Here is a 13,551-nt window from a genome sequence, read left to right on the forward strand (position 1 = left end):
TTGTTTCAACCAATTCTGCCGATTTTGTTGTTGGACTTTCCCCGGAATGTGATTTTCTGAAATTTCAGTAGTAAATATCTCGATGATGCACAATGCCTTTCTTGTAACATCTGCTAAAAGACTTTGTTCAACATCGCCCGTGACAATCCCATGACGAAACGATCCACTCTCTGTTGGATCTTCTCTCTCGTTTATCAGTCCTATCAGGTAGGGATCCCAGGTAGATAAACAATATTCAAGAACTGGATGAACAAGCAGCTTGTAAGCCACTTTCTTTTTGGATGAGCTACATTTTTTTAAGTGTCTTCCTATTAAGGTGTGTCTGGCATCTGCTTTTCCCACTACTTGTTTTATGTGGTCATTTCACTTAAGGTCGCTCTGGATAGTTACTCCAGAATATTATTTTACAACAGATACCATTTCCAGCAGTTTGTCATCGATAGTGTAGCTACACAGTAATGGATTCATTTCCTTATGTATGTGCAACGTGTTACATTTATTTATGTTCAGCATCAACTGCCAGAGCTTGCCTCATTCACCAGTTCTGTGGAGGTCATTCTGCAAATCGTTAGGGTCTTCTGGCATTGCCACTTTATTACAGACAACCACATCATCAGCAAACAGCCTTAAAGAGCATCCGACGCTTTCTACAGTAATGCTCCTGTCACACTTAATGGGGGTATAATCTTTACATCTGTAGCTCCATTAAGAGATACATCTGTAGATCTTATTCCATTAAGAGCGACCTGTTTAATTTTGCGTGCAAGGAAGTCGTGAATCTAGTTGCAAATCTGCTGTAGTACTTGATAAGCACATATTTTTTCCACTAAATGGCAGTGCAAGACTGTTTCGAATGCCTTCCTAAAGTCTAGTAACACAGCATCAACAAGAATGCTGTTGTTGACAGTGCTGTGGATCTTACGGAGGAGCAGAGTTTTGCAGAATCCGTGTTGACTTTTGTAGAGATGATTTTCCTTCCCCAAGGTCATAAGTTTTGAGCATAAAACATGTTCCACAATGCACCAGATCGATGTCAACGACATATGTCTAAAAGTGTGTGCATTTGTTCTATGGCTCTTCTTAAATTGGATAGGACCTGCACTTCCTTACAGTAACTAGGTACCCATTGTTGCTCAAGCTGATCTATGATTAATTACTGCTAGAAGGGGTCTTACATGGTGAAGACCGAATGAAGCATTTTGGCCTTATCTCTGTTATCTTCTGTTTCAGTGTAGTATGGTCATTGAGGGAGTGAATAGGTGAATTGGTCCCACTTACCAATTTTACATACAACCAGAACCTCTTACGGTTTTCACTCAGATCAGTTGACAGAGTTTTACTTCTAAAGTCATTGAATGTTTCTATGCTTCTCTCAATACTCCTTTTGCTTCATTCCGCTTTCGTTTGTCAGCTAGGTTTTACTAGTCTTGTGTACGTTCAGAATAAGGTGTTACGGGATGGGAAAGACTCACCACTGTTTAATAGCAGTGTTGGAAAACAGCTATGTACACAAACAGAACTTTGTCAGCATAAAGTTTTCGTTGTTTCCTACCATTGCTAGTAAACAGTGGCAAGTCTTTCCCATCCCTTAACACATTACTCAGAACATACTTGTCTAGGGCTTATTGCACACACTGAATTTTTTCCATTAGTTTTCCACATCTTCATCCTCATCACCAAATATTTGATGCTGACTGTAAGATAATCTGAAATTTGTATCTTGTCACTCTTGCTAAGCTAAAATATCTTCCTACCCTTAACATTGTCAGACCCCTTGTCATAGATGCTACCACAGTCTTCTAATCACTGGTACTTTATCAATGTTAACTGACTACATACATTCAGGTCTGTTGCCACGTCTTAAGATGTAACCCTCAAGAGTTGGTTTTCTTATTATCTGCCCAAAATAATTTTTGGACAACACATCCAGAACACTGTCTCATGAGTCCCTATCTTTGGCACCAGTTTAGATAGCATGATATTACAAACCTGTACCTGGCAAGTTGAAGTTGCCCCTATTAAAACAGCCTGATCAAGAAAGTTATTAACAATATTCTGTAAGTTCTGTGAAGGACTTTACCACTGGAGCTCCTGACCCAGGTGGTCTATAAAAGCATCTGATTATTATTTTTGAATGACCTTTGACACTTAACCTCTCCCAGATTAATTCAGTCAGAATTCGCAATAACCTCATTAGACTTAATCAAATTCTTTGCCGCAATAAACACACAGCCACCATTGGCGACTAACCTATCCTTGCAATAAATATTCCAGTCTGAATTAAGGATTTCATTGTAATTATCTGGTTTCAGCCAACTTTGTTCCTAGTACTATCTGTGCATTATAACCTTCAGTTAGCGATACTAATTCCATGACCTTTCTTTGGGTGCTCCTGCAGTCTACTAAAATTGTATTAACCTTTGCTATCTCTGATTTGTGACTATGAATGTTCCAAGTCATAAAACATCTTTCCTGAAGTTTTAAAATGCAGCATAGTGCAATTAGTTAACAATCTACAGATATTTGTCAATGCCAGGTGGCATCAAATCGTTCAATCAATAAAATTTAAGTGGGTATTCTTCTCTATAGGCGTAACATCGTTAAGATTTTTGTAATGTATCTCGTAATTGACAAAATCCCACATCCATTGTTCCTCGCATAAACTGCCAGGGATTGTTACTTCATATGGGGTAGATAAACTGTATGGGGTAAAATTCTCAGAATATAGAGCCAACTGCAATAATGGGGTAAAATTCCAGCATTTTTCAGCTGCTTTTAAATGTCCGTGTTATTAAATTTACTACTTTCACACCTCTGGCCTTTGTTTGCATCACCTAATTCTACAGTTGAAGGCTGTTAAAACAAGAAGTCAGTCCTTAGCAACTATAAAACCTAAAAGTCCTCACAATTGGCATTTTGCATATTAAAAGGCCATATAATTTGCATTGTGAAAAGTGTTGAAAAGGTCCAGCGAGTTCATTCTCATGGCAGCTCAAATGTATAACTCCTTTACATGAATAGGATGATTGCTGCATCTTTAAATGCTTTGGATTTTAATATTCATGACAAATGAAATGTTTGAAGTTACGTTCATACTGCTGAAATTTGAAATTGACATGAAAAAACCTATTGCTATCAATCCAGAAGTAAGTTTTCAATGACGGCCATCATAATACGGTTAAACATTATTCACCAAAAGAAAAATCCATGCTTGTCATTTTTGTCTCTGAAAAATCACCATTAAAAAAAGTTATACTTGTTGGGGTTAGAGATAGCTCTAGAAATATTGAAGGCTTTGCTGTAAAATAAAGTTTCATCAGTGTAGTAGTGTGACAAATGAAAAATGTTCCCAGAACAAATGGACAAGAGTCAAAGAAAATTCTGATTCTGCTTGAGCCCATCATATTAATAAATTGTAATCAGATGATGATGATGATGATGATGATGATGATGATGATGATGATAAAAAAATCTAATCACATGGAGATATTGGAGTCTTGCAATTTCTGTCGATCTGCCCATCCCACCCTGCGGGTCAGGGGGTTACAATAGGTCCAAGATAAGATATTCCTGCCTGCCTCACACCTTTTGGCCTTTATTTGATGGTCCACTGTAGGTTTTGACCTCCATTCTTCAAAATTTTCCCGAAGAGTGAGCCAATTGGGGAAGGGCGCCTTCCATGGTGCATTGTGTCCATCGTGCATTGAGACTTTTGCCCACTTTCTCGTCGTGGCATTGCAGTCCCACTCGTACTCCATCTCTTGGGTGGGGACACCTCCCTGGGTGTGTTTTCCTCCATCCACTATGCAGTGTTGTTTTCTGTGCCAGTGATGACCATGGACTTCTTTGCACCTCATAGCCAGGCTGTTGTGGTGGGGCTGCTGTTGGTTGTAGCCCCCTGACTAAATAGGGATCGCTCTGTTGATGCCTGCACCGTTAACTCCCCACGTATGCCAAGGAATAGATGCCCATCTCCCTGGGGCATTGGGACTCCTGGCAGTGTCCATCCTGCCAGGTGGCCCTTGCTGATCGTGGGTGGCACCCGTGGGGAGGTACCCTGGTCAGAGTGGGTGGCATTAGGGCGGATGACATCCCTTGAAGTGTAGTACATCATCTCTTGCTAGTGGTCAACCACCAGCAGTATCTAAACGGTCAGTCTTAACTTCAATGCTAAGAAATATGATCCCAAATTGTTCATCTCCCTGGCCACACCATCAGAGGAAGGCCAGGCTAAGCATGGCAACCAAGCTTCTTTGCCCCGGTGCCTCATGTACAAGAGCTGATGGGGACTCATCAGTTTTGATGAAGCCTCAGTTTTTTGTAGAGCATTTAGAGGACAAGTTGGGGGAGGTGGTGGGCTTGTCCAAAATGCAGTCAAGGTCAGTCTTGACAAAAACAGCATCCTCTGCCCAGTCCAGGTATTACTAACTTGTGACAAGTTGGGGATGTATGTTATCATGCCCCATAAGCACTTAAATATGGTCCAGGGTATTACATTCCGCAGGGACCTTCTTTTGCAGTCTGAGCTGCACACCTGTCTAGAGTAGCGAGGTGTTCATTTCATTTATCCGGTGCGTCCAGAGGGCTATTAGGTTGCCACTGGTGCCTTCATCTTGGCTTTGGAGGGTGACACATTACTGAGAAGGTCCCTATCTGTGTCAACCGTGGAGAGTATCATTCGTCTTGCTCGCCAGACTGCAGGATCTTACAGAAAGAGTAGAAAATCATGGAATACAAGACCCTGGACCGACTGACATATACTGAGGCTAAGCAAAAATATGAAGGGCTACATCCTGTTCATATGACATCCACTTACGCTTACAGCTGTCATACTCCACCTGCTCCCCTGATGGTGGGGGCACTTCCCCTTCCTGTTGCTACTGCACCACCTACTTAAGGAGCAACACCCCACAAACCATGGGGGATGTCAGTCTCCACTTCTCAACCAAAGAAGCGTACACCATCTTCGGATCCTCTAGCTAGGAAGGGGTCCATTGGGTCACTCCCTTCCCACGTAACTACCAGTAGCAAAGTGGACACCCGCCAGTGGCTGAATCAACCACAGGTAGCTGGTCGTAGGGCTTCAGTCTTTCTCAGTCTGAGACACTCAGTGAAGCCCTCCCAGCCAGAGCAGCCAAAGGTGAAGCGAGAGAAAACCAAAAAGATGACCACCCCCCACCAAAACACAGATATTGCGGTGGCACCCATACCACCGCTACTACAAGCTCTGTGTCTGAGGATGAAGTGGAGATTCTCGTGTAGACAGCCTCATTGAGTGTTTTGTGCCTTCCCAGTCTCTCAAGCATGTCATCCTACAGTGGAATTGTGGCGGATTTTTCCACCACCTGGCTGAGCTACAGAAACTGTTTAGCTTTACACCTGCTTTCTGCATCACTATCCAGAAAACCTGGTTCCTGACAATGCGGTTCCCTGCCTTCCGCGGCCATAGGGGGTATTAAAAGAACCATACCGGATATAATAGTGTCAAGTGGAGTTTGGGTCTGTCCAGAACTCAGTATGCAGTGAACCTGTGCCCCTTCACATCCCTTCTAAAGCTGGGGCTGTCAGGATGAGGATGACGCAGGAAATAACTGTCTGCAACATATATCTTCCTCCAGATACTGCAGTACCCCTGAACGCATTGGTTGCACTGATTGATCAACTTCCTATCTCCTTCCTACTTTTGGAGGATTTTAATACTCATAACCCCCTTGTGAGGTGGCACCATGCTTACTGGCCAAGGCAGATGTCGAAACTTTACTGTCTCAAACTGAGATTTTCACTCTGCAGCAAAGTGTGCACTGACATGAAACTTCCTGGCAGATTGAAACTGTGCGCCTGATTGAGACTCGAACTCTGGACCATTGCCTGAAGTTTGTAAGGTAGGAGATGAGGTACTAGCAGATGTAAAGCTGTGAGGGCGGGATGTGGGTCGTTCTTGGGTAGCTCAGATGGTAGAGCACTTGCCTGCGGATAGGCAATGGTCCCGAGTTAGTCTCAGTCCGGCACACAGTTTTAATCCGACAGTAAGTTTCTTTACTGTCTGAATATGACCTCTGCCTCTTAAAGACTGCTCCCCGCCCCCCCCCCCCCCGCCGCCCCCCCCCCCCCCCCCCACACACACACACACACACACACACACACATATATAAAGACACAGGAGTGTTGGTCGAGATATGTCTCGTCCATTGGGTGGTATATGTCATCTTCCCAAGTCTGGATGAAGATAGGATGTGTTTTTGGGTACCTGACACCAACAGGTGTCTCTGGTGTTAACATCAGTGATGTGTTATCAAACGGGATTGCTGAGCACTCCTCTGACAGAGGCTCGAGCTATTCGAGCATAGTGCTCAGCGAACTATCCCCTAGTCTTTCGCACCCGCAAATGACGGATGGGATGGAATGGAATGGAATGGAATGGAAAGTAAAGTAAAAGTAAAGTAATGTCCTCTTGTTCACTACACACCACAGTGAACCCTATGACACCCCATTTACAGAGTGAACTCCTCGGTACCCTTGCACATTGCCCCAAGACAGCTCCTGGGCTGGATTGGATCCACAGTCGCGATGGTTAAATGTCTCTCATCTGACTACAAGGGACATCTCCTAGTCATCTTCAGTCGAATCTGGTACGATAGCGTCTTTCCATCACAATGGCGAGAGAGCACCATTATTCCAGTGCTCAAACCCGGTAAAAACCCGCTTGATGTGAATAGTTATCGGCCCATCAGCCTCACCGTTGTTCTTCGTAAGCTGCTTGAACGTATGGTGTCAGCAGTTCGGTTGGGTCCTGGAGTCACGTGGCCTATTGCCTCCTTGCCACAGCGGTTTCCCCCAGGGTCGCTATACCACTGAAAATCTTGTTTCCCTTAAGTCTGCCATCTGAACAGCCTTTCCCAGATGCTGACACCTGGTTGCCATTATTTTTTATTTACAAAAAGCGTATGACATGACCTGCTATCGTCATATCCTTGCCACATTATACAAGTGCGGTCTCAGAGGCTCACTTAAGATTTTAATCAAAAATTTCCTGTCGCATTGTACTTTCCGTTTCCAAGTTTCCAGGGGTCCCGCAGGGCTTTACATTGAGTGTTGCTCTATATTTAGTGGCCATTAACGGTCTAGCAGTAGCTGTAGGGTCGCCCATCTCACCTTCTCTGTATGCGGATGACTTCTGTATTTGGTACTGCTCCATCAGTACGGGTGTTGCTGAGTGGTGCCTACAGGGAGCCATCCATAAGGCGCAGTCATGGGCTTCAGCCCAGTTTCCAGTTTTTAGCCACAAAGTCGTGTGTCGTGCACTTCTGTCGGTGTCGTACCACTCATCTGGAACTAGAACTTTACCTTAATGATGAGCCATTCACTGTAGTGGCGACATATCAATTCTTAGGACTGGTTTTCGACACCCAATTGACTTGGCTTCCTCACCTTCGTGAGCTGAAGTGGAAGTGCTGGCAGCACCTGAATGCCCTCCGCTGCCTGAGCAACACACTTGGGTGCAGATCGCTCCACACTGCTGCAGCTCTACAGAGCCCTTGTTCAATCCTGCCTTAACTTCAGGGTGTGGTTTATGGTTTGGTGGCGCCTTCAGCGTTGCATTTACTCAACCCAGTGCACCACTGTGGTGTTTGACTAGCGACGGGAGCTTTTAGGAAGTGTCTGGTGACCAGTGTCCTGGTGGAGGCTAGAGTCCCACCATTGAAAGTTAAGCGTGCACAATTTCTCACCAGTTACATTGCACACATTGTAGTTCTCCTTTCCCCACCCACGGCAATTCATCTCCTGCATTGGTGGCACAGGTCAGGGCTTACAATTGCAGTTCATGTCCGATCCCTACGATCCGAACTGGAGTCCTTGCCTTCACCACCTATACTTGAGGTCCATTCATGTACACCTCCATCGTGTACACCTAGGCCAAGGCTTCTTCTGGACCTTTCACATGGCCCTAAGGACTCGGTTAACCCCCATAGATCTTCACTGCCACTTCCTCTCGATTCTTAAAATGTCCTGAAACCATTAAGTGGTTTACACAGACGGCTTGATGACTGATGGTCACGTCGGCTTCGCATATGCCCATGGAGGACATATTGAACAGCATACCTTTCCCGATGACTGCAGTGTTTTCACTGCAGAGATGGTGGCTATATCTCGTGCTCTTGAGCACATCTGTTCATGCCCTGGGAATTATTTCTTCTGTGTACTTACTCCTTGAGCAGCCTACAAGCTATCGACTAGTGCTACCCTCATAATCCTTTGGTAGTGACCATACTAGAGTCCATCTATGCCCTGGAATGGTCCAGTTCTTCAGTGGCGTTTGTCTGGACCCCAGTTCACGTTGGAATCCTGGGCAATGAACTTGCCGACAGGCTACATGAAAACCACATCTGGAGATTGGCACATCTGAAACTGACCTGCGTTCAGTATTAAGCCGCAAGGTTTTTGGGTGTGGGAGATGGAATGGCATAACATCAGTATGCAAACTAAACTGCGTGCCATTAAGGAGACAATGAATGTGTGGAAGTCCTCCATACGGGCCTCTTGCAGGGACTCTGTGGTTCTCTGCCAGTTCCGCATTGGCCACACTTGGGCGATCCTCGGCTATGTCCTGCACTGTGAAGACCCACCTCAGTGTCGGTGTGGTGCCTGGTTGACAGTGGCCCACATTCTGGTGCACTGTCCCACTTAGATTGCCCTGCGATCAAATCTTGGGCTACCGTACTCGTTGCCGCTAATTTTATATGAAATCACTTTGTCTGCTGATATAGTTTTGTTTTATTTGTGAGGGTCGGTTTTATCATTTGATCTAAATTTTAGCACGTGTCTTTTATCCGTGTGTGTCCTCCACCCTAATGCTTTTAGGGTGGATGCTTTAATGTGTTGCTGAGTGGCTGGCTTCTCCTTTTTATCCTCGTGGTCAGCCAGCCGTGGGAACCTTTCTTGTTTTACCCTCTTCTACCTGTTTCTTGCGTTTCTTGTTCCATTTTGTCTAAGTGTTTGTTGCCCTTCCATTATTGTTGTGCTTTTTCCTTTCATTCCATTTTGTGTTGTCAGTCTCGTTGGTTTATTCTCACCCTTATGGCATTTTCTTCGGAACATGGGACCGATGGATGACCTAGCAGTTTGGTCCCTTCCCGCCTCTTTCAAACTGTCCATCCTTCCCTGATGCCAATAGCTCTCTGTTAATATTCAGATCTGCACCAGCTCACATGTATTCTCATTGATTCAGTGAATTGCATACCGTCAACTCAAAGCTGGAAAACATTCAGAAAGTAGGACCAACTGCAGTAAGTTTTCTGATCATGCGTAGCTGCTACAGTGGGACTGCTCAGCAGAGCCCTAGATGATAATTCTACCTAATGGCCACATTTCTCGGAAATGTAGGTCGAAGAAAGGCAACGGCCTACCATCTCCAACACAACTGTGCCTACTGAAGAACTGAAACGTTCAAACCTACATGTTGATGACAGATATATCTTTCTGTGGTTCCAGGCATGACACAATGACTTTACACATGTTTCCCCTGTATGATTGCATCAAATGTAAATATGTAAGGTTGATGGGAGAAAGGTCGACTTGAGGGGCAAACTCATTACCTACTTCTTACCTAACTTTTTCTTGTTGTTTAGAGAAAAATCTTAAGAGATGCATTTGTCCGAAATTCTCTCTTCCAGTGAAATGTCTATAACATCAGTTCTTGAATGAGGGTGACAGAACTTTGACAATGTGTGGGTGCTTAAAAGCTGTGTGACACCACTTTGGTCAACTACCAGGAATGCATCATTTTGTGTGAACTATTCTTATAAATAAAGAAAATGTACGTGTGTGAAGTTTTTTCCAAGTCAGCAAACTGTAAATTTTGAATTTTCTTGTTTTTTACTGAGTGTCATAAACACATTCCTTTTAAATCAAAGGTAGGCTCCTCCTCCTCCTCCTCCTCCTCCTCCTAATCTGGTTCTTTGCATAAATATATACAGAGTAGAGTGGACAGAATGATACTCCATTTGGAATAAGGTTGAAATGTAAAGTTTGTGTATTTGACACTACTAGAGTACTTTAATGGCAGATGTTTTAGCAACTGACTGGTATTGTTTGTGTATAGAATGAAGTAATTCATCACTTTGACAGACTTGTTTTCACATTCCATTAGAATTATTTGTATTTAAGTATTTAGGGCAGTAGGAGTGCACAGTTTTCATGTAGTTGAAAGATGTGCAAAGTGTAAAATTACAGAAAATTTGAATGAATATGTAAGATGACGTGTAGTAATTATTTGAAAGTTGTTTACTACTTTCAGATTAAAAAACACCGCGTGCTGTTTCTTCGTTTTACCCATGATGATCACAAGGCCCAGAAGTACCTCCTTGGCGGCATTGAACAAGTCATAGGATTACACAAAGATGCCCTCTTACCGAAAGTGTCTGGCATATTAAAGGTATGTTCCAGTGTGATTATTAATAATTACAGATTATATCTGCAACTCTTGAAAACGGCTTGTGTTAAAACTTTTGGTATGGGATCTAGGGTTGCTAAAATAGATGTTAATGTAAGTGATTGATAGTGGTTGCAATTTCTTTTACAGAAAAATTTAGTATTTTTACTTCAATTTTCACTGGTTGAGTGTTGCATTCCAGAGTAGCTTTAACATCAGATTACGTATTGCATTCTGAGGAAATTCATTTCAACAAAATCAGTTAACATATGGAGAATTTAGTGTGTAAACCTTCTTTTCCTCTTCTTTTACACAAAAGATGCACGAAAGTTACAGAAAGCATTGGGGCAATAGCAAAAACATCAGGTTGAACAAACTATATTATGAAAAGGATAGTCACTAAACAACAATATACTGCAGATGCTGAGTCGCAGAAAGGCACAACAAAAAGACTTAAACAAATCTTTCAGCCAAACTGGCCTTTGTCAGAATATATCTCACACACACACACACACACACACACACACACACACACACACACACACACTGGTGGTCATTTGTGTTTTGTGTGTGTGTGTGTGTGTGGGGGGGATTCTGATGAAGGCCTGTTTCACCGAAAAGTTCGACAGTCTTTTTGTTTTGCCGATCTGTGACTCAGCATCTCTGATATATGGTGAGTAGCAACTACACGTCTCATAATATTGTCATTATTCCATTCCGGCTTTACCATGGGTTGAACAAACTGATCTATAAATATTTTAATTGGTATTATATGGAACTTAAAATAATGTTACACCTTTAAAAATTCATGTAATTTACATCTTGTGTGTGCTGCTTTTATTTATAGTAAAAATTGGTAGGTGGAATATTAAATGTAACAGGCCAATTATTCTGGAAAAAATGCTTATAGTAAGAGTGTTGTTCAGTAGCTAATGCAACACCTTTTTTTCTCAGTCAGTTTCAGTTGAAAAAAATGCAAAATTTGTTGTGCGACATAAGAGGATTATTCGTGCCTCAGCTCGTAGTTTGATGAAGTTCCAGTGGATGGAGCACTTTACTTAACCTTCAAAAAAGGTGTCGTAACAAAGGTGTGTTGCGAGCAGAAAGGATGACTGTTCCACTTTGCGCTCCCCCCACCCCCTTTCTGGAAAACTAGAGATTCAGATATTCATAGGCACTTCCAGAATTTGAGGGTTCCTAATAGTGAACAAAAGAATGCTGCATTGTTGGGCAAGGTTTGTCATCACAACAAGGTCATGCAAACTTGCGTGCTGATCGGCCACGCAATATTGGAACATTTTTACTCTCATTCGAGCTGAACGACAGATCACAAATGCCCCCCCCCCTCTCTCTCTCTCTCTCTCTCTCTCTCTCTCTCTCTCTCTCTCTCTCTCTCTCTCTCTCTGGCCTTTCACCTATTTGGACCAATGAAGATTCACACTGTGGTAAACAGAGGTTACTGATGCAGCAAGAATTCGGCTCTGGTGTCGAAGTAGATGTGGACATATGGGCTCTCCCTGTAAGGTGGTGTAAAGCTCTCACATTGAATGAAGATTGTGAAAAATAGGGTGGAATAGCTGAAAGTGTGAATAACATGGCATATTGGAATCTTGAATAAAACCAACCTGCTTTCAGGCAAAAAAGTGTTCCATCACTTATTGAATGGCCCTCATAAAACATTTTGTGCTTTTTTAGGATGATTAAGACTTCATAACTTGTAAAATTTTCAACCTTCAATGTTAATTAGTATGTAGATCAGCACAAGTGGAGTGTTAAATTGAAATTAGAATATCTATGCTATAGACAAAAAATACATAAAGATGATTGATTTGCCATAAGAAAATTTGCTTAAAAGTTTTTTAAAAAAAGCAAAGATTTCTTGTTTAATAAATACCGTCATCTCCTTTGACTGCTAAAATTACTGTAATGAACTCAATTACTACAATTTCAGCCTTTGAGACTTTTGTAGTCAGTTTTCTGTGTGTATTTAGAAATCCAAAGTACAAAAGTGTTAAGCTTGAAAATATCTCAGATGCTGAAATTGCAGTTTGTTTATAAAGTAATTTAAACAGTCAAAAAATGACAATAGTGATCTTTAAAATTTGACTGTGATCCTCACCCAACAAAATTATGAACTGGTTTAAGACAGTTAAATATGTATAGTTGCCTAATTCTTGGATAAATTATAACTTAGTTCATTTTTACTTCCATTTTGTTCTTGCCATATTCCTTTAGTTTCCTTTTTCTTGACAATTTGTAGCAGTATGTGAGCTCTGTATTTGCTGATACATTACTGAAAGATTCCCTCTGAAGTTTGTCTACAGTCAAATTAGTCAGGTCTTCTCAATCATGAAGATGGGGAAGTATAGTAAAATTTATGGTTCTCTTCTAGTTTTATTCAATCTTCACTTCTTTGCAGTACTTCAGATAATCCTGCTGCGTACCATTTGTTCATTTATTCTTCTCTCCATTAACTTTTGTGATCCTAAATTTCTGCAGTTTATTCCAATAATAATAATAATAATAATAATATTTAAGTTGGTAATGTCTTGGCCAGAAGCCATTACAAGTGTCCTTCAGTCCACTGCTCCAGTCAGTCTTCTTCCTGAGCCAGAATACCAACATCCTCAGAAATCGTTCGTCATGGTAGGGCCTCTAGTGAAACCCCATGTGCAGTAGGGCGAAGACTTTTGTGGGACACTTGAATAGTGTCATGTGCCGCACTTCGGCGGAATGTTGACTGCATTTTGGTCCAATTGCCTTAGTCACAGAACCAGGAATTTGATATGACCAATTCTCGAGAGCCTCGAGTATTCAGTTGTGATAGCCATTTGGCTGCCTGCTACATCTCATACAGGGAGACAGCTTAAGAATTGGCCCTCTTGCATTGCCTTCATAGTTAAAGGTTTTAAATGATGGTGCCCAGACATCTCCCTTCTAAAGCCATCATGCAAGTCAAGACAAGATGATCAGAACGTTGTTAAGTGTAAGAGCTTCAGAGCTTTTTGTTAAAAAGGGCCGTGTGTAGCTGTGTTATTCTAGTCTTAAAGTTGCGAGGGTACTTGTTCGATTATTGCTAGACACAACTTTTTCCAAATAGTAATTCTAATTAACAAATACTA

The 13,551-nt window shown here is 42.2% G+C and overlaps 1 protein-coding gene across 3 annotated transcripts in view; it reads left to right on the top strand.

Moving 5' to 3' along the window:
• LOC126425101 (eukaryotic translation initiation factor 5) overlaps nt 1-13,551 on the top strand; it is a 113,683-nt gene that overhangs the window by 87,140 nt on the left and 12,992 nt on the right. For all 3 annotated transcript variants that reach the window (XM_050088023.1, XM_050088024.1, XM_050088025.1), the window contains exon 8: nt 10,295-10,432. In XM_050088023.1, coding sequence (XP_049943980.1) covers nt 10,295-10,432 — 138 coding nt within the window. The remainder of the gene's footprint in view (nt 1-10,294; nt 10,433-13,551) is intronic.

This window comes from Schistocerca serialis, chromosome 10 (genome assembly GCF_023864345.2).
Source record: "Schistocerca serialis cubense isolate TAMUIC-IGC-003099 chromosome 10, iqSchSeri2.2, whole genome shotgun sequence".
NCBI lineage: Eukaryota > Metazoa > Arthropoda > Insecta > Orthoptera > Acrididae > Schistocerca > Schistocerca serialis.